At 35.0% G+C, this 22,970-nt stretch overlaps 1 protein-coding gene across 3 annotated transcripts in view; it reads left to right on the forward strand.

Moving 5' to 3' along the window:
* The window catches only part of Axn (protein axin), a 186,968-nt gene extending 164,648 nt beyond the window's left edge, over window positions 1-22,320 (forward strand). For all 3 annotated transcript variants that reach the window (XM_081732334.1, XM_081732333.1, XM_081732335.1), the window contains 6 exons: window positions 2,248-2,395; window positions 3,364-3,496; window positions 5,812-5,916; window positions 9,488-9,682; window positions 16,627-16,842; window positions 21,987-22,320. In XM_081732334.1, the coding sequence (XP_081588460.1) occupies window positions 2,248-2,395; window positions 3,364-3,496; window positions 5,812-5,916; window positions 9,488-9,682; window positions 16,627-16,842; window positions 21,987-22,113 (924 nt within the window). In that variant the 3' untranslated portion in view covers window positions 22,114-22,320. The remainder of the gene's footprint in view (window positions 1-2,247; window positions 2,396-3,363; window positions 3,497-5,811; window positions 5,917-9,487; window positions 9,683-16,626; window positions 16,843-21,986) is intronic.
* Window positions 22,321-22,970: the final 650 nt, after the last annotated feature.

Raw genomic sequence — 22,970 nt, forward strand, 5'->3', positions numbered from 1 at the left:
AACATTAACCATGGGTAGCCGAGTTTCTCCGTTATTATCTGACATAGCCATGAACCGTTTTGGGGGGGAAAAAAAGTAAAAGGAACATTGCAATTGTGTATAATATTACAGATACAGTGACAGGTGAAATATCTTCTTTTTCACCTCAACCATAGGTGGGTGGGCAACTTGGAAATTTTAAAACTTTTCTCTCCCTTGGAAGTGCTGTTTTATATTTTGATAAGGTCTCTTCTTCGTAACTGCATCTAGATATTCTATTGGTCTTCCTCTTCCTGGTTTTCCTTCTACCTTCTCAATCAACACGGTGATCCAATCGGAGTGCCCAATAAGATGGCCAAGCATGATGTTTCTTCTTTTTCCTATTATTTTCATGATCTGTCGTCCTTCATTAGCTTCTTTTAGTACAGGGGGCGCGGTGGCTCCGTGGTAGAGCGTTCACCTTCGGTGCTTGGGGTCCCTGGTTCGATCCCAGCTCGCGCCGTGTGGACTTTGTGGTGGACAAATACTGTGCTCATGGGTTTTCTCGAGGTTCTCCCGTTTCTTCCCACTTCTTTCATTCTACCATTTCACTCATTTCTCATCATCACCATTTCCTTTAGCGTAACCGGCATAACCGCGGGACGTAAAACTCAAAGATAATTCTTTTAGTACATGAAATATAGGGAGAGGAAAAGAATACGATCAAACATTTCCGCAAGATACTTGTAAATTGTATTTATTTTTCTTATTATATATAAAAATAACACCATTGCCTTCGAAAATGATAATAGTTTGAACTTCTTGATTTGACGTTTAGCAGAGTCAACAATAAAGTTATTGCTAAAATGTATAAGAAACAAAGAGCCGGCGATTTTTCCATACACATTCTAAGGATATTTAGATTAATCTCAACTAAGGAAGCTATAAATAATCAACTATAGACTGTATTTCAATTAAGTGGAGACAATGGATAAATTAAGAAAAAGGAATTTCGATATCATAACTCAAGTAATACAGTCACACCAAAGCTGAAGATCGATCTCCTTTCTATATTACCCTAAATTTTTATTCAATTCGAACAAAGTTGCCACGAAACTCGAGTTTCAGTATACCTGCAAATCACTGTTTAGTATTCAAAAACATTTTTAGGGTCTATTGTCAATGTGAGAGTTCTTACATTGGGAGGAATATACGAAGTAGAATAAAAGAAAATATGAAGTTCATGATTCTCAGGTTTCTGACTTATCAAAGGACTTATAACTTCAAAGAGATGGAAATCGTTAGTAAAATGTTGTCACTGGTAGAACGTTATCACAGAGTTGTATTAAATTAGAACGAAACATCTGACACTATTTGGGTAATGACAACCTCGATAAGAATTGAGATATAATTACAAACAGTTTCATTCAAAAACTAAAATCTTCCTCTGCCTCGGCCAAGTAAGTTTGTGGTGGACAACATTGTGTCCGTGAGTGTTCTCGGGGGTACTCCCGTTTCCTCCCACTCCCTCATTCCACAAACTCTTCCATCATCATTCATGTACCCTAATCATTCGTCTCCCTTAGCCTAAAGGTCATAATCGTGGGACGTTAAATTGAACGATTTTAAATTTTAGTAGCATTGATATGTATAGGTAGCGCAATTCTTAGGTTATGCCCAGAAGCTCCAAGTTGAAGCAATATGTCTGCGGGTGAAATTTTGTACAATTGTAAGTAGCATGTGTAAATAGTTGACGTGTTATTTACGGTTATTCTATTTACGTTATCTGTAAGCTCCATGTTTTGAGCTAATGTGTGTAGGCGATCATCAATAATAAAAAATGTGACTTTTGATATTAATGTTATCTTTGAAAAGGATTTAAATGAATAACAGGTAAAAATCTTTGTGAAGCCTTCGTTCTTTAATTAGTGTCCGACAATTGATGGCAGCAGGATTGGTTGCAGGCATCCGATCGATTCCTAGGACACAAAAAAATATTAGTGGTTGTTAATCTGGGAGTAGTGTTTTAATCTCTTGGAAAATACTTCATTGACCATTCGAAACAACTATCATCTCAGGAAGGAATAATGTGTGGCTCATCCAGGGAAGAAACTGGTTGATGTACTGGTTATCGTACCGCCACAAGTCCTGGGTTCGACCCCTTGCCCAGTTAAAGTTCGTCGCTTATTGAGGTTAATTGAATCTGTTTGATAGTATGGTAGTTTACATTATAGTTATAAGATCCAAACTAAAAGAAACTGACTAAATAAGATGTATTTGGCGTTTCAGGACGTGTTCTCGACCTTCTCGTCTGACTCAGGGAACGTCCATGACTTTGCAGAAGGTTCTGAGCACAAGCACCATCATCTCCCGAAATCGAAATCGATGCCTGACTACGCAGAGGTCCAGAAACAGGATTCCTACTCTTCCATTTCCAGTAAGTCTTTCCATTATGGAATTTTATGGGGCATGTTGTGTTACATTGGTCGCTATTCTACTCAGCAGCACAGAGTATGGAATATTTCAGTAAACAGCTCAATTGCAGACTGTCCAATGAATATTTACAATTGTGCACAATAATGTTTAACCACGTTCAAAAATGAGTAGGTGCTTTTCTTTTAAATGTTTTGTCCAGTGGCTAGCGCGTGTGTTTTCGATGTACGTGGTCCCGGGTTCAATTTCTGGTGGGAGAACACAAAATTTACTTTCACAATTACTTTCATTTACCATCCGTCTCATGTAGCCTAATGAGTCATGGGACATAAAATTAAATCTTTATTATTTTATTTCATTTTATTTTTATGCATATTATCTTTATTCAATAACCAAAATACTAGAACCTCGGACTACGAGATGTGAAACAGTGTACAGAGCCCAACAAACAAATCGTTCGTACAGACGATATGTTACTGTATGATACAATAGTAATAGCAGTCAGCTCAACTGTCGTTAAGCACTTTGTCCGCTATGAGAGATACTCACGGAGTACATAAGACATTCACCATCATCAGTTGGACAGCCCATAATTTCCTTCAGCCACAGCAAAGAATGGTTAATGAGTGTTGAAACGTTAAGCATTCCATCAGTTCTTGTGAACAGGGAGTAAGGGCAAATAAACTTATTTCTATCCATCAACTTTGTGGTGGACAAATACCGTGTGAATGGGTTTTCTCGGGGTTCTCTCACTTTCTTCATTTCACTATTTCGTTCATTTCTCATCACCACCGTCTCCTTTAGCCTCGCCGACATAATCGTGGAACGTAAAACTTAAAGATTTGATTTCATTTTATTCATCAAGGATCTTTTCGTTTTTTTTATGTGGTATATATTAGAATATTAGTTTTCGCCAATATGTATGTTTTAAACATCACAAATTATTATACGAACAACCTGTTACTATTGTAGGTCACGAGATGCGGTTCCGACAGAGCAAAGAAGCTTCCAGGAGGTCGAGCAGCAAGAAGACTTGTACAGATCTCACGGATAGCGGAGTCAGTGTTGTCTCCGATACACCGCCTTCAGTGCCTCCAGCAGAGCGGTAAGTTAACCTTTCTGAATTTGAGAATCACTGCGAAGAAGGAAATTTGTAAAGAACTAAGCAAGTATGGTAATTAGTAAGAAATATAAATACTTAGGCGTAGGTGTAGCAGATAACGAGGAAGTAAAACGTAAATTGTCAGGAGATGCACGTTATTACTTCGCATAAAATCTCTTATCACCGCGATTAATAAATTATCGAGTAAATTATAAGTAAAAAACCTAGAAGTGCATATATATGTGTCTCTTGTATGTATGAATTTGAAAGCTAGACGCTAATTCGTAGGGTTTTGAATGCACAATTGTAAGGAAAATAATTAGTGGAGATGTACCATCAAACGGATGGATGGAGAATAATAGTATTATTATAGCACAGTGTAGTGATGAATAGAAGCACGAGTTTTTCTGAATGCACGATAAAACGAAATGCGTCAGAATTAAGTAATTTTCAGTTTCTTGATGTTTTATGATGTTCTATATGTATTTTCAGTTGTTTCCGTTGCGCGATGAAACGCAAAATTGGCAGTTTATCGCGAAATTTCTAGCAATACGCGAAATATCTCGAAATTTAAAAACTACGTTTTCATTAACTTAAAAACGCCCATTTTCCGCTGACGTGGCATGAACGAACACGGCTATAGAGAACATGTTTGGCGTTAGCTATCACCATCGCAGCTGGATGGGGAGGAGCCGTTTTAATTAGCTAGCCAATGGTGTGGATTGGTGATAAGTGACAAACGTAAACAACAATGAAGGAGGAAAATGTGAAAACATGTAACATGCTCACGTTTAATGCTTGAATGTAACTTGTGCTTATGTTTTTCCTGAAGACAGCAAAACTTTCCTACTCATAGTAAGTTTAGTTACTGATTTTCCTTCAGTTTGATTTAAAAAAATATAATCTTCTATAAGTAAAATTTACAATGTCAAGTGAAATATTCAGTGTATTTTGTTTTTAGATAGTTAATGGTTTATTTCTGTAGTGATCTTTGAATAAAAGTAACAATTTTAAAAATGTCAGGGAATATCTTTTCCACAAGAGCTACAAAATGCGAAACTTTATTTGGAAAACGCGACAAAACGCGAAATTTTCAAATTCTTAGTGCGAAAAACTCGTGCTTCTAGTGATGAGTAATATTAGACTTGCGTTAGACTGCGTTGTAATATTAAATTACCGTACTGTTTCGATAACTTCTTGTATCATCATCAGGAGTTATATCGACACCTCAATTACTAATCTACGTCAGATATTGTGCTGCTAAGCTTAACTTCTGCAAAATCTTCCACCAATAACGTTCAGATCTGTAGAATGGTTGCTACCTTGTTTGAAAGATAAAAAAAATAAACATTGTTTATAGGTATCACAGATTGCGAGCAGTGATGATATTTAATGAGAAAAGTAAAAAGGCAAATAAGTAATCTTTTGGCTTTTTACTTTTCTCAGTGTTTCTAGGCTTTACATCCATGAATTTTCTTTGTTTCTGCAACAGTTTACGCAGAGTATATGAGTCCTCTGTTCTCCTTTAAGTTTATATCTGTTATCATGAGAAGCTGGGCAATCCCCTGGTTTTTAACTCTGGAAAATTTAATACTCACTGGCGTTTAAACATTTAAGAAAGTTTATGCCTGCAGCTTTACCTTTATAATATGTAATATAACTAAAAAATTGTTGCCTTAATGACGTAATATGATTTTTTTCCTCAGCCATATTTAGTTTACAAAAATTGTATAGACTTCGTCTGACTGTTTGTTCAAGGTTTATTGAATAGGCCAGCGTGAAACCAGCTTCCGTGTAAGCAGGTAGAGCGTCTCAGAATTTTGATTCTTTAGCCGCCCCTTAACTCACAGATTGCAATCCGCGAAAACATATTTTATAGATCAAGTAAGGAAGTCGGTAAACAGGATGGGATAAGGGAGCTCAACAAATCGTGTAGAAACAGCCAGAAGTCAGAACTTCCGTAGAAGAAATGTACTAAAAAGGCAACAAATTTTATCTTTACATTGAAGACAGTTGTTTTATTCTCCAACAAAGTAAAGTCAAATGAAGTTAACAAGCAGCATAACTGCTTATATGCTGACGGTTCCCAATCACTGCTGTAAGATAAAAATGTACTCAAGTATGTTATGTAGAAAAAAATGTCGAAGTTAGTTCAGAAAGAAATGAAATAAGATAATTAAACTAGTCAATTTACTTAATTTCTGAAGCCAGTCTTAATTTAATAAGTAATAAATAGAAATTTGTGGTATTTTATAAGGAAGAAGTTTTGGAAATTGATTAATTCTAATGTATATGCTGATGTCTTTATGTGTTTTCAGTGTAATGTCTTGGATCATGGAGCATGAGAAACACGCCGACAGGGATTCATCAGCAAAACACCATCGAATGAAATCGACGAGTGCCACATCTCCTATTTCTGCAAGGTATTTAATCTTCAAACTTCGTTAAAATTATTGAATGAAAAGGATCCTGGTGAAGACAGTATTTTACACATTTCCTTATCTAATAATAATCTCATTTCCTCCGTTCTACATTGACATCATTTAAAGTTAGTTGATTGGATTTGGGGTCGAGCGTTCCTTTTAGCACCAAAGTTATATGAGGCATGGATCTAAAGATTAACATGGGATCCAAAACATATGGGCTTCCGTCAAGAATCGAACCATGCTCCTCCAAGCCGAAGGCACTATTGATAGTGTTCAGAGCGAAAGTAACGTACAAACTTACTAATTCAATGCAGGTTATGTAAATTTGGCTTAAAAAAATATTCATTCAAACTTGTTATTTTAATCTATGTACTTTTTCAAGTAAACTGAAAGAAATACTGATAAGTAAAGACGTAAGCCAAACCAAGGAAAGAAAATTCCTGTTTTAATTTGTTCTTTTCACTCCATAGAACTTTTACGTTAATAATTAATATTTTATCTGTGTTCTTTCGTCTTTCTTAATCAAGTAATAAGCAACAATATTTATTTGGTTCATCGTATATTTATTAAGCTGAGTTGTATTTCCTGAAGAGTATTGTACTTTATAAATAATAATAATAATAATAATAATAATAATAATAATAATAATAATAATAATAATAATAATAATAATAATAATAATAATAATAATAATTCGGTTAACTAAAAAGAAATATATACTTTCGAACGTAAAACAATATATGAGTAACTATTCTATGAATTAGTTGCAGCTGGCTCTTCACCACCAACCTTCTGTCCTTGAATGTCTTTTTTTCCCATTCTCACTGTTTCGCCTTCCTATTTTCTCATATATACGAGGAATGATCAAAAAGTACGATGAATAATTTTATTAGAAACAAAGTAATAAGCTTACATAGAATTTGATTTAATCTCCTTGACTGGCAATACATTTATCCCAACGTTGAATCCACGACTGATAGTATTTCTGGAAGGCTTCTTTTGGAAGGGCGTTCAGCTGCTCTCTTGTAGCCCTCTGGATGTCAAAAATGGTGTCAAAAGATTTCCCCCTTAAGCACGATTTTAATTTTCGGGAAGAGCCAGAAGTCGCATGGTGCTATATCTGGAGAACATAGCGAATGTGGACAGACACGAATACTTTTTCGGCCAAAAGCATATCAAAAGCAAGGTGTGGCATGGCGTTTTCGTGATGAAGAAGAGAGCCATTTACCCATTTAATTGGCGTTTAAAATGCTTTTTACGGACCCATACGAGATGTTTAATTGTTCGGAAAGCTCTCAAATAGTCATTCGCCTTTTTGAACAAATAATTTGTGCCACTTTTTGCCACGTTTTCATCTGTTTTTGACATCGAAGGACGTCTCGATCGTTGCTCGTTTTCAGCCGACTCGTTGCCGCTTTTGAATCGGTCATACCACTTGTAAACAGTCTTCATTGCCACCGCTTCATCTCCATACACTCATTTTGACTTTTTGTGAGCTTCTTTGGCTTTTTTCTAGTTTAGAACAAAACTCAATGTTGGTGCGAGATAGACACTTTTAACACACGTCCGTATTCTTCTGCCTCTGGAAGCCAACTAACATGTCACAACTGGTTTAAACTTGAGATTGACTGTATCAAAGGTTTAGGCTACCGGGCTTAGTAGTTGAAATAGATACAACATCGATAGATGGCACTGTGCAGCTACATTTACCGTACTTTTTGATCATACCTTGTAAGTACATTAAATAATAACACATCATCACTCTTCTGCCTCTGGAAGCCAACTAATATGTCACAACTCGTTCAAACTCGACACTGACTGTATCAAAGGTTTAGGCTACCGGGCTTACTAGTTGAAATGGATACAACACCGATAGATGGCACTGTGCAACTACATTCACCGTACTTTTTGATCATACCGTATATATGTATAGGTGTAAAAAATGGTGCATATCTTATTTTATGTTATTTTCCAATCAATAAATGTATTCTCAATTTTAACCTCCAAGCGTGGTTTCTGATCAAAGAAACTGCGACACGTGGTTTCACACGGTTCTTTTGAAACCAACTTAAAACCATTCAGGGAGTTCTGCAGAGACTGAAACAAATTATAATGTGACGGTCTGAGATCCAGACTATACGGTGGATGTAGTAAAACTTCCCAGTCAAGTTCTTTCAATTTCCGACGACTCTTTAAGGATTTATGCGGTTTTTGTTGTGAGCGTGGTATACAACGCCCTTTCTCTTTACCATTTCCTGGGATTTCTTTTGAATTGCTAGATGCACTCGCACTAATTGTCGACAGGACAAGTCCGAGTGTATCGGCACAAGCTCGTGATGCACGAGCCCTTCCAATCCGTATGTATGGGTTTGGACAAACACCGTATGTATGAGTTTTCTCGGGGTTCTCCCATTTCCTCCTACTTTCTTCGTTCCACCATTTCATTTATTTCTTATCACCGTCTCCTGTACCCTAGCTGGCATAAGCGTGGGACGTAAAACTCAGATTCCATTTCCTCTCCCTCACCATTCCTCTGATTATAAATAGTGTTTTCGTGAAAATTTTGTAAAAATACTCCGATTTTTATAAAACACAAGTGCGTTTCCAAGATTAGATACTTATTCAGATAGTTTGTGGTTGAAATTAATGAGAGGAAAGGGGAAGATTCGCTCAGTCCTTGATCATGTTGTTTCAGATTACTTGCCAATTGTCTGCTCCAGTTTTTTATATTGTTTCTTGATTCAGATTTTGTACCATCGTAATGTATACTGTAAGACATCAGTTCATTTCCACTTTTCATCTTATTGTACACTAGCTGAATATACCCATTCTTCGCATGGAGGCTGTATTTGGCACTTAACGCCTCTGAGAATATCATCATTCATTTCAGAGACCGCAAAAACTATAGATTTGATACTAATATCCGTTATTTTGGGCTGTTTTTATGTGTGTCGGTATCTCCCTCCCCGCAGACCCTCGGCCCGTATACAGTGGTAGCTAAATTTGCAAGTCATCGCTAATGGAAGTGGCACCATTGATCTCAACGACCGCGAAAACTATGGATTTTTGACACTAATATCGGTCATTTTGGATTACTTTTACATGCCTCGGTATCCCCCCGCCCGGTGACGCCCGGTTCGCAGCCGAATAGGATGAATTTGGAAGTTAATGCGATCGGAGTTTCACCATTGATCGCAGCGACCGCGAAAACTATGAATTCAACACTAATATCTGTCATTTTCTACTACTTTTACATGTCCTGGTAAACACCCCCTGAGACACCCCTGGTTCGAATTTAAAAAAAAAGAAAAGAAAAGAAAAAAAAACAGCTTCGTCTTGGTCTGGGGCCTAAACCAAGGTACCCGTGACCAAATTTCTGTATCTCTCGGTCTGCTCGTCTGGTCCCCAGGCCGCACACACACAGACAGACAGACAAACACACAAACAAACTCTTTATTTTATTTATGATAGATTTGGGTTCTATATATAAATCTAAAATATTGGTGCAAAGTAGTGTGTGAAACCATGAATGACGCTTACAGTAATGTATGTAATATTTTCATTCCAGGAGAGGAAGGAAGCCAACAGTGCCATTCAACAGCTCCCGCTCTGGATCTCTGGAGAGGGGTGGAGGAGTTCAGTGGGGTCCAGGACAACCGGATCCCTCGATGCCTCCCCTCCCTCACCCTCACACCGCTACTCTACTCGAAGGGGCTCGACGCAGGCTGGAGGATGATGTCAGAGGAAAATCCAGTAGACCCAAGTATGTATGCAGGTTGTTTTCATTGGTGTTGTTTAGGTACCTACCCTTCGTAAAAATGAGCTGTATTGCTGATGTGTGCATTGTTTCAGATTTAACAAAATATTGGGTTTCTTTTCGTAAGTACATTATCCTTCAGGGGTCTTAGTTTAGGACAAGTTTCCCTGTGTTCCACTCTTTTAATTATAGTTTGTTCTATAAGGTGATTTTAAGTTACAGTACCATCTGTTGAAACATATATTACGGTATCTGACATATAGATCAGTCAATATAATTAAAATCATCATTTCTGTTAAAAGTTATTTAGATTTAAAAGATCGCCCTTTGATTTTTGGTCACTCCGTATCTTGAAAGATTAATTAAGTTTTATTTTATTTCTTCTATGGACCTTTTCTGAGTGTCGCAGATTTAGTGAATTTCTTTTCCATGAATTTATGTTAAGTACAATGTGTCAAGAGCTTTTGAAAAAAGCTTATTTTTAATAGTATAGCATATTAAGGTTGTGTTCATATTTGAGGTAATTATGATGTGAATTTGCCAGTTGTGATTGAAGTTACGATGCAAAACATAGTTCTTATATCATTGCGTTTTAAACTTTCTGCTCTTATTCTGAGAGCTTAAACAAGTCAAATGAAGGAAAAATAAAGATCCATGCTCATCGCTTGTATTGAAGAAAGAAAGAAAAAAAAATACAATGTAACTTAGATAACTGTAAATAATAATAATAATAATAATAATATAGTATAAAATTCCAAGTGGCGTACAACGCATTGGAGTCTTTCTTCCCTTTTTTGTTCCATTATGATATGAAATGGTTAACATGTTCTGTACCTCTGCCATTTTGTTAATCTGTAAGGGAGCTTAGCATGTCGGTTTGAGCTTTACAAAAGTGAAGGTTAGAATTCAGTTAATCTGTGCAGTAATGTCAGTTAAAGTGTACTTCGTTATTTGAAACTTAGAGATGGAATGTGTTTTAATCAGTAGGGAATTTAAAGTTTGTATATTGTTGTGACAAACTTTCCATAAAGATATGAAGTTTTGTCGTCTTTAAGGTTGTTACTGGAAACAGCTATACCGGTAGAATTCTCGAGACATGATTGGTGCGAAGAGATGTGAATCAAACTATAGTAGAGGTTTTGAGCAAGGAAATTATTGCTGATGAATAAGATTTTTCATTGAAAATTCCGTCAATTAAATAAATACATTAACGTACTAATAATATTGAATTAATATTTGTAATCATGGGTTAGTTCAGTTCCCTATCCAGAAGAGAGAATTTATTGTTGGAAATTAGTCTATTTATTTATTTGTTTATTATACAAAAGAAATACTACAGAATATAGACCAGTGCTGGAAGATTTATACAAGATATCTACATTTGTTCTCAATATATTATACCATTACAATCAAAACATATTTTTACTAACACAAGTCCTTAAAAAAAATAAGAGGAAAAGAAAGAAAAGAAAAAAAAAAAAAACACAAACAAAGAGTAACAGAAATACCATACTATATGGAAATTGGAAATCCAAATTTCCTACAATTTATTTTGATAATATCCTAATTTCTCACACTTAATATACGTCATTAATAGGGAAATCGGTCTTCCAGATTTCCCACACTTAATATTTTTAAATTATAAAGGGAACTGGTCCTCTAAGTTCCCTATGACTAACAAGTATAACATGTGGATAGTCGAAGATGAAAAATGTTGTCCCAACGAGCAATAGCTCACTTTAAGGGACTAAGTATTTCTTTTTGCTATTTTTTTTATGTAGTATTGTGTCAGTATCCCCTGTCTTCATTTATCATTTTTATGGCTACTAGATTATTCAGCAAATTTATTCCAAAAGTGTTTTTTGATTTCTTTTTTAAATAAAGGTATTGCTTTTATATCCTGTATATCTTTAGGCAGACTATTATAAGTTTGTGTAATGTTATGCTTAACGCTATTTATACCATACTTTGTTGTATTAACATTATCAATATCAATATCATTCTTTTTTCTATATTATGGACATACATACAGGATTAGATTGTAATTAATAAATCGAATGGCAATATATTTGATTCCATAAATAAACTCGGATAGTCCATAGGTCGACCATACATTGCTCTAATGGCTTTCTTTTGTAATATTATGGGTGGTTGTATTTTTGATTTATTAGCATGTCCCCAAATAATACACAAATATATAAAATGACTTTGTATATATGCATTGTATAGCATTCTTTTTAAGTTCGTTGTTAGGGTTTTTCTCAAGCGATACATAATACCTATAATAGGAGTTATTTTCTTTTCTAAATTTTTAATATGTAATTCCCAAGTTAGATATTGATCTATTATTCCTAAATATGTAGTGTATTCGACTCTTTTCACCTCCAAATTTTTAATTCCAATTTTGTTAGACAGAATTATCTTTGGCAGCGGCTTGTGAAAAATTATATAATAAGACTTTTCTAAATTTAATGACAACGAGTTTATTCATAACCAATGATATGTAGATAAGTCTTCTTTAATGTATGTTATCAGTTCCTTTATAGTATCAGCTTTATAGAATATAGCACTGTCATCAGCAAATAAAGTTATTCTATCTCTTAGATTAAGCAGATGAACATCATTTACTTAAATTAAGAACAGTAACGGTCCCTATATGGAACCTTGTGGAATACCATACTCTCTTTGAGCCTCATTACTTTCTTTTCCATTTACTAAGACATATTGTGACCTATTAGACAAGTAACTTTTAAACCATGAAAGAGATATAATCCTAAATTTTCTAACTTTTGAAGCAATATGTTATGTTTGAGTGTATCAAATGCTTTCTTTAAATCAATAAACAATCCTGCTGCAAGTTTATTGTTATCCAAACATTCTTGAATTTCTACTACTATATCAGTTACAGCATTTAAGGTACTTGATTTTTTTTTCCTAAAACCATTTTGATATTTATAAAAATAATTATAGACTCTAGATAAGTTACCATTCTATTATGTACACACTTCTCAATTAATTTGGAAATGCAGCTTAATACTGATATTGGCCTATAATTATTCGGATTTAACTTATCTCCACCTTTATAAATTGGAATGACTTTGACAGTTTTACATTGCATTGGAAATTCGCCTAGAGTAAAGGAAAGATTTACTAATTCAGATAAAGTGTGGCTTATGGTGTCCTTGGAATTTATTAAAAATTCATTATGTAATTCATCTTTTGTCTTGATTTCTTTTTTTCTTTAGAGAACTAATAATTCTAATAATTTCCATGTGGGTAACTGGCGTAAAAAAGAATGAACGGTTGTATGGTATACCCCTATTCAAAGCTGTATTTTCCAGTAAGAGTATCTTTGATGCTAGTGTTTTACCAACATTTGCAAAATGATCATTCAACACATTTGGTATACGTTCATTATCAACTAAGGTATTTCCTATTTTCAATTGTATACAATCTATATCATTATTTATCTTATTAGTTAATATTTCTTTAACAACACCCCAAAATTTCCTACTGTCAGACAAAGATTCTTGTATTTTTTTTTTTTTTTTTTTTTTTTGTAATAATACTCGCTCTTCAGTTGCCGTCTCGACTTTGTTACCATATTTCTAAGTTTTCTATGCTTATTACCTATATCTATATTATCTGAGAATTTTTTAATTAAAGAGTAATATTTCTCTCGCATTTTTACTAAACTTAACAATTCCTCGTTTATCTAAGGAGACTTAGGTTTATATCCTTTCCTACAGACCTTATGCGTACTTTTATATTTAGATATTTCAATCCCTTCTGACATATACTTTATCAATTTACCGTATTGTTCATCAATACAATTAGTAATTAAAGAAAGTTTTGTATTCCTAAAATAATTATTTAGTTTATTATAATTTATTTTAGGTAAACGTGAATGTTCCATATTGTTTACATAATATTGTACTCGTTGAAATATGATGTTACATATTAATATATTATGGTTACTTATATCAGCTAATATATTATTAACAAAAACCACTTCACTTAAATCGTTTACTAATACATGATCTATCGTTTACTGTTATCAGTCAGCCTGGTCGGATATTTAATATTTGTCTGATAGAGGCCATAATTTCCACAAAACTGTACATATTTCAAAGTTTCAGTTGAATCTGTGTTTAATGTGTCAATATTTAAGTCCCCTACCATTAGAATGGATGAATTTTTACAACTAGTTAACACAATCTCCATGTCATCTAACAGTTCATTAACCATATTCTTGTTTGGATTATATGTACTAAACAGCATTAAATGTTTTGACATAAATTTTATCTGTATTCGTAGTAGACTATACGCTTTATCTATAATATATAATTGTCTACAAATTAATTCATTACTGATATAAACAAGTATTCCTCCACCATGATTATAGTCCCTACACACATATAACTTATTATAGTTATTAATATTATAGTATTCAATTTCATCAGAATACAATCATGTCTCAACAATAATTATAACTTTTACAATATGTATTCTATGTAACAGCAGTTCTAATTCATTAATTTTATTTCGTATACTTCTAGCATTTAAATATAAAATTGAAAAAGTTTCCCTATTGTTTGAATTAATACAGTTTTTAGCATACTGTTCTATATTGTCAAAACTATATTCATACAGATTGATACGTAAATCTACGTGTTCATCCATATTTAGCTTTCTTTACGATTCCCAGTGTCTGTCTTCCCGATTTTTGTTTTGTTTCTCTTGTTTCCTAAGATGATCTTAATTTGTAGTTTAAATATTAGTTCTAAGTAACACTTATCCATAGTCAATTCGGGATACTTCTCTTTCATACATTATTTTGTGTTCGTTGGAAACCGTACACTTTTTCTTTCTTTCTTGGCAAGGTATACAAACTTTGGGTTTACCTTTTTCCGAACAATGTTTTTGTTTCATGATTTTTTTGTCCACAAATTTTACAAGTTGGTTTGTTATCCTCGCAGAACCTTTGGGTATGTCCTAAATCAAGACAATGAAGGCATCTAGGAATTGAAACGAAATCTTTGATTGTTAAGGCTTCGTATAGATGATATACCCTATTTGTATGAAGTAGTTTCTTATAGATTTTATTGGGTGCTTCAATTACCAAATGGCACTTGGTGTCATTCTTTGGTCCTGTTCTGAATTTCGGCTTTACTTCTTTCTTTGCCAATTCCACATCGTTATCTTCCAAGTTTTGCTCAATAATTGTAGACTCAATATCTGCGTCTTTCATTTCTGCCGGTACGTTGTATATAATGGCCAATGGTCTTTTCTTCCTTTTTTCTTCAATTTTGAATTCTTCCATCACCTTTTTATTTTTTGATATTTTTTTCTATACCTTCTTTAGTTTCTGTTTCGACTATCAGTGATCCACCCACCGGCTTGACAGAAACAACTTTAACTCTTTCCTTAATTCGATTAAAAGACTTCACAAACTTGGTTTAAAGATCTTTGATGGACTCATTCTCCTTCCCTTTTAGAAATATGACTGGCTTTTGTTTGGTCATTGCCTCTTTAATTGCTCTTGCTCTTACCGTCTCTTGTTTTTTTTACTATCTCTGCAAAAGTTTTTGTTTTGGGATCAGCAATCGTGCATGAAACATTATTTTGATTTCTTATTTTTCCCTCAGCAATGACTAGTCTAGTCTTAATTTCCTCGTTTTCGTCTTTTAGTTTTACTTTTTTAATATGATCAATGATTCCCTCCATCGTGGATTGATAGATGAGCCCATGAGCCATTTTGTTAGTTCTTCTTTAACTGCATCTATTTTGGCTTTATATATATATATATATATATATATATATATATATATATATATATATATATATATATATATATATATATATATATAACGTCGAGTGTATAAATAATCCTATAATATGGAATAAACAATTTCTGCTTAAAAAGTCCGCGAAGGGTAGTTTACTCTTGAGATGTATTTGTTTTATCTTTTCGTGTGCTTTTCTCACAAACGACAGGTGATTTTCTTCATATTTTATAAATAGCTATAGAATGCGGCGTAAATGACTTCTCATAAAAAAAAACCCATGAAAGGTAGTTTCCTCTGGGAGCAAGATTTTTGTGGACAATTTTCTCAAAAACTGTTCAGGCGATTTTGTACATATTTAATTAATTAATTAATAAGTTGTACAATAGGGCATAAGGTATTTCTCATATTAAAAACGTTACAGTGAGAAGTTTTCTCTTGAGATTTTCCCCCGACGATTGTCTGAAATAGTATTCCGGCGATTTTGTGTATATTTCATTAAACACTGTAATAGTCCGTCCTGCATGGTGTAAAGATCATATTTGAAGAGAGGAAAGGTTAACACAGTATAACTATAAATAATAATTCTCTTACCTTAAAACATCTAAAAGACAAAATCTGCGTACAGTTTCGAGGCCTTCTTCATCTCTTTCTCGGCGTATCTAAAGATGATCTGCTGCCACATATAAGACATATTGTATGAAATTCTAAGTTTTTCCATTCAGTAAATTGAAAATGATGGATGAGTAAGATTGTCTTCTCTTCCAGTTTTATGTTTAATGAAAAATCCTTCGTATATATTTCTTTGTAAGGTCAGAAATAGCAAACATTCAGTGGTCGATCTTAAATTGTTACTCAATTAAGGATCATGAATTACGAATCACCTCAAGCATTTAAGAAGTCAAGAAGTACTTGCTGTGTAATAAGTAGTTGTAAATGGAAATAATGAACGAACTTGTTACTATGCGGTAGAATTCAACTTTTTCGTATTCTTCTTTCAGAACCAGGTATTTGAAAACGATAAAACAATTGAAGATCAGATTGCGATAGATTACGTCAAAACCAAATTCTCCCCGTGAAACTAAATCAATTAGTAATTAATATTGTTTATTGTAGTGTAATTGTTGAGTTATGGTGGTAGCTAATGAAAGTTGTGTTTGGCAGGTTTGGTTCAGCAGGGAAAGGAGTTCACAACGAGATGTCTCTGTCGAACCAGTCAACGCTGAAGAAGTGCCGCAGCGGTCGAGGGGAGAGTTCGGACTTCACCACCGTTGTCTTCTCTTTCTGTGACGAACAATTCCCCTACAGAACAAAGATCCCAGGGAAGCAGATCACCTTGCGACAGTTCAAGGAGTACCTCCCAAAGAAGGGCAGCTACAGGTACGAACTTTTAAGATGTTTTAGATATTCGTGCAGCAATTTTACGTCGTATTTACGCTTATATAATGCACATTTTTACCCCCCAAAATTGTAGGCCTAAAATGTGGGATATACACGGAATATTTCCGACAGCTATATGAAACTACGTATGATTTCACCATGTCACTACATCCAACAAGTAGATTTCGCGATAAAATTGTACAAATAAATTAGTAAGTAATATAAGTGAAGTAATTACACGTTCACGTGCCGCATTTTATGTATGATGAGCAACTTCGCGGTAATTACTCACGTCTGCGTCTTTTTAAATGATGACTAATTTGGTAAATTAGTATGCTGCGCCTTATATGTGAGATTTAACTGCCTTCATTTTTCCCTAACAGAAATGAGATGTGCATTATACACACGTAAACACAGTATTTGCTCAAAAAGCTAAACATTTGGTACTAAAATATTTCTGTCGATATGAAACACATCACAAAAGAGAGAGAAAGAAAGAAGAAAAACGCTTAAGAAAAAGAACGTAATTTACGTGCTAACTGTCTGTATAGGTTACATATGATATTAATAAATAGCAAACACTTAGCTTTTTATCCTGATCAAAATTTTTGCTCTGTTATTTCCATCCTCTCTGAAACCTTTTTCAATAACAATTCTTCTAGTTGCGTTTCCTTCCATACAGGATCAACTAAAAAACAATTTAAGTTGTAGTATCAGTTGGTATTATTCGCACTTCCGGACTTCCGTTGGACACTGAAATTCCAATTATGACTGTCGCCGTTTCTGTTTAGAAGTTTTCCTTTATGTACGATAAAAATAATGTGTATGTTCCTGTTGGTGGGAAGAGGTATGTACGTTCGTGAAATTTTTCAACATTAATAGTTTATATTTACTGAAAAGTAAAAATCTGTAGAAAAAGTAAATTCTTTTACGTTTTTTGGTCAGCAAGTTAAGTGGTAAAGAGTTATTTCTTGAAATTATATAAGTAGTGTTATCGAACCGTCACTAAGAGAGATGTATAGACTATTTCTATCATACATAAAGGAGCGACACTCGTAATTGAAATGTCAGTGTTCATGAACGGAGGAGATCCGTAAGTGCGAGTAATACCAACTGATGCTACAACTTAAATTTCGGGTCGCGGTGGCTCAGTGGTAGAGCGTTCACCTCTGGTACATGGGGTCTCCGGTTCGATCCCAGCTCGCGCCAAGTGAACTTTGTGGTGGACAAGCACTGTGTGTGGGTTTCCTCGGGGCTCTCCCGTTTCCTCCCACTTTCTTCATTCCACTATTTCTTCCATTTCTCGTCATCACCATCTCTAGCCTAGCCGGCATATGCGTGGGACGTAAAACTCAAAGATTTTATTTCATTTTTACTACAACTTAAATTGTTTTTCGAACGATCCTGTTTCTTTAAATTTTCCAGGAATAACTCGAAGATGTATGGAAGGAAATGCAACTAGGAGAATTGTTATTGCAAAAAGTTTCAGAGGGGATGCAAACCATATAAACGATAATTTTCACCAGGATACGGAGATAGTTCTGCTTGCCAGCGTTGCTTTAATTTTATTTTATTTTATTTATTTTGGTTTTGGTCACAGCAACCCTCATACTTCTGTCTAAGGATCTATCTATTGTTTGGTAGCATAGAATAGGCCATAATCTTAAAACTTTTAAGCAAGAATGGAAGGGAATTATATTCTTACCCTTAGTAATCAAACTATGGTTGCATTTAAGCTGTTAGTTGTTTACTGAGGAAGAAATAAGTGTACTGTAGGTACAAACGATAATAACTGTGGCTTTCACACAACAAAAGACATACCTATAGCAAGTGATATTTCTGATTTCTTAGCAGAATAAAGACAGAGTATGTTAAAGTATTCGATCCTCAAGTGACAGGAAATTAAACTCAACTTGTTTGTTACAAGCTATTAGCAGTTTTTTAAAAAGACATTTGTGCCTTGATTCCTGTTTCATTTTTATCTTTAATATTCTGTTTATCTTGTTTCGTTTTCAACGAACCTAAAAAGTTCGTTACTGAATTCTGTGTCTGTCTGTTATTTGCGATTTTTTTCAATTTTGAACCCTGCATTCGATATAACATCAAAAACTATTAGAGAAAGTGATTAAATTTTCTGCGTCACTCTTACCTTTCCCGAGATATTGACCAAAAAGTGGCCGATTTCCAGATATTTAAGGAGCCATAACTCGGGAACCGTAAGTCATGATCAATATCTAAAAGGATGGTAAATATTTAGGTACCAAATAGTAACCGGTGGCCATTGTCCAACTGGCCACTGGCCAAACCAGTGGCTAGTTGGATAGTGGCCATCAGTTGATATCGGTACGAAAATATTTAACATTCTATTAGGTATTGATTAACACCAATATCATCTCTATGACTTACCGTTCCCGTGATATTGGCCAAAAGATAGTTCCTATTTCGGGAGATTTAAGGAGCCATCCCGGGAACCGTAAGTCACACAAAGATCATATTGGTGTTGATCAATACCTAAGAGGATGGTGAACATTTAGGTAGCAAATAGTAACCGGTGACCACTGATTAACTGTCTACTGGTTAACTGGTCACCGTTCCCTAGATATTGGCCAAAAAAGTTCGAATTTCTAGATATTTAAGCAGCCATATCTCGAGAACTGTAAGTCGTAGAGAGATGATATTTTGCTATTTTTTTGCGAGAAAGAGAAAAGGGTGCAAATAAAATTATTTGCTTTAACATCTAGGAACAATGGCAGTTATCCTTCCCGCTCCATCTCTCCATTCTTTTTAAGTTCGTTCTAGCAATGTTCTTAGAGCATTCTCAACTGATTTTATATTTCCCCATTTTTGTAGGTATATTTTAGTTTTCCACGTCAGTTTTATTTTGTCTTCATGACTACCGTTCACTTGTAGCTGAAGACATATTCTATTAACGACCGAAGCCTCTTGCTCCTCTTGTGTGGAGATTGCAAAAATTTCGAGTAGCTGCGCTAGTCCAATGATTTATGAGTAAATCGCGAGTTATTATTTTTCTGTAACATCAACGGAGAATGTATTGTTGTTGTAAGTTCAGTGGTTTTTTCTTTGAAGGATCCCGCACAATCCTTGTGGAAATTGAATTTCGGTGGAATTGCTTGAGTCCGTGATATGTTATAGATACTGTGTTCCTGAGAAAAAGTCGTAATGAGCACAACCACCAATCAGTTACCCTTTGGCCACTACAGGGCCACTTTTCGGAAACAGTCGAAGATAAAAATTCTGATTTCGGTGAAAATGAAATTGTGATATGTTGTAGATACCGTGATCCCGGGAAAGTCTCAGTGGACACAACTAGCCATCACTGACCGTTTGGCAACTACAGAGCCACATGTTTGAAAACAGCCGAAGGTAGTGATATTCTCGATTTCGGTGAAAATGACAAACCGTGATATGTTGTAGATGTGATCCTGAGAAAAATTGTTAATTTGTTGCTAGCGAGCAACGGGAGGTCAGTTGGTAGAGAATTTGTTTGTATTCGGGAGGTTTGGCCCGGATAGGTCATCCTGTCTGGACTTTCCCAGGGCTTTATTTTTGTCCCGCAAGATGAACACCGGGATGTTATCTATTCTTAAATGGTGTTGGCCGCTACTTTCCCTATTCCTTTTTCGGCTGTGGAATAGAATTAGAAGATCCAAACCTTTTCGAACTTTCATACAATTCCACCAAAATCCCAGAATATTGTTACCTTCTGCTGTTTTCAGAAATGTGGCCCCATAGTGGCCAAATGGTTATGATCGTTGGTTGTGTCCATTGAGACTTTTTCTTAGGATCACAATATCTGCAACTATCACGGTTTCAAGCAATTCCACCGAAATCCAATTTCCATAAGGATTATACGGGGTCCCTTATTTAAATATCTCTTCGTAAAAATTAATTTATATTACTCAGTTAATTTAATTTTCGTAGAACCCGGTAGCACAGTTGGTAAGGCGTCTATATACCAACCAATTGCGCGGACATGGTTCGTCCCGCGGTGGGAGTCGAGATTTCTCATGTGGGGGCACGGTGGCTCAGTGGTAGAGCGCTTAGGGTCCCTGGTTCAATCGCCGCCCAACTAAGTTTGTGGTGGACAACATAGTGCCCGTGGATTTTCTCAGTATACTCCCCTTTCCTCATACATTTTCATTTCAACATTGACTTGCCTTAATCATTATCTCCCTTAGCCTAAAGGAAATGATGTTGAAACGTTAAGCTGAAACATTTTATTTCGGAATTTGTCCACCGCCTGCCCTTGTTCCAGTGCAGCGAAGCTGTTCATCCACTCTCTGACAGTTTCTATCTGATAGGTGAAAATGACCAGTCGTGGTGCTGATTACATCAACTCCGTATATACCAGTCTCAAATTGGTTAAGCCTTCTATAGCTTGCCTCTTTATCTTTACCTTAATTTAATGTAATTTTATAAAGTTAGGAGCATTTGAATGTATCTTTCGAAGAAAAAAGAACATTTTTTCCCTGTTATAAATCAATGAGGTGAGAAACCTAGAACCTAGATGTTGGTAAATGATATGAGTAACCGTACAATGCAATTTATTCCAACAAGAATATTTTCGAAAGCTGGTGCTTCTTTCATCCTCAGTAGCTGCTAATACGAAAACCAATGAATACACTAAACTCATTCTTTCGGTTATTTAGATTTTATAGTATTTTTACAGTCTGTTGGCCAATAGATCATAGTGTACGTTTTCTTTTAAATTTTAAATACAAACATCGGTAAGTATGTTAGTTTAGTGTATTCATCGTTTGGTATTTCTTTGGATGAAAGTAGTAGCAACTTTCGAAAATATTCTCGCTGAAATAAATACATTAGCACTGTAGGGTGAGTTGTATCATTTAGTTAAGAGAAATGTGCCACACAGTTCCTATATTTCAGGATGTTGCTAGTTTTCAAAACCTTAATACTTGAGGATTTCAATACGAAAGTACTTGCAATATTTCCACTGTTTATGAAACTTTAACACATAGATACAATAATGAACAAAGCCAAAAAAAAAAAAAAAAAAAAGTGTCTCGAGCTGGTCCGCCCTCTGATTCTTTTATTATTATGACTCTAATGTTAATGAAATACTGTATTAAAATAAATGAACTAACGCTGTTGTGTTGTAACAGGTACTTTTTCAAGACGGAGTGCGACGACCTTGACATGCGTGTGATCCAGGAGGAGATTGTAGATGACAACGAGGTTCTTCCTTTGTGGGAGGGGAAGGTGATGGCGCAGGTGAAGCCCATCGAGTGACTCTTGTGCCTTCAGCAGACAATGCATGCGAGAGTGAGAGTGTGCGTGTGTGTGTATATACAGAAGTAAATAAATAAAAATAAATTCAACAAGCTCTGTAGACGGTGTGCTGGTGGCAGCTCAAATGTGTCAACATGTAATTATTACTTTATAATCCTAAAGGGATTTTTTTTTTTCAAAAAGTAATTTTACATTCTGTAAAAACAAGTGTTTTCATTCAATATTCCTTGTGTACGTTGTACATTCAGCAACAAACATCCTGTCCTATGAAAGGTAAGTGGTCCAATGATTGTGCGCAAGTGCATCCAATGACCGTTGTCAACCGAATTTGTTGTTCATAAAAACAAACACGAAAGGTGGAGTTATTTAGGTGTAATGTGTAAAACATGGTAATTCTAGGGAAACAGGCGAATAACTCAACTATTAGGAAGATCACAAGTCATTTCAGTTGAAGAAAATATCTTGGGTTATAGTTAAACAGTGTAAGTCGATGGAAGCTTAACTGGAAGAGGAGGAAAATGCAGAATGAAGAAAATACGGGACTAAGCCGGGAATCGAACTCAGATCCCTCATTTTCTTACTCTTGAGTTTTCATTGAATTCGCATTTCACAGGTGGAAGTAAGCCAGAATTTTTCTCTCAAACCCAAAATCCCGGAAGACAAATAAAACACAAAAACTTTTGCAATATTTCAAAAACTATTCCCGCTTTTCTTTTTCCGGGAGTAAATATTGATACTATAAATGTCCCTATTTCTGAGATATTTTATTACTGAGATTCCTTAGATATTGGTGGGGGCCGCGGTGGCTCAGTGGTAGAACGTTCATCTGTGATATCTGGGGTCCTTGGGTCGATCCA

The sequence above is a fragment of the Thermobia domestica genome, chromosome 11, assembly GCF_964235325.1.
Source record: "Thermobia domestica chromosome 11, izTheDome1.hap1.1, whole genome shotgun sequence".
Taxonomy (NCBI): Eukaryota; Metazoa; Arthropoda; class Insecta; order Zygentoma; family Lepismatidae; genus Thermobia; species Thermobia domestica.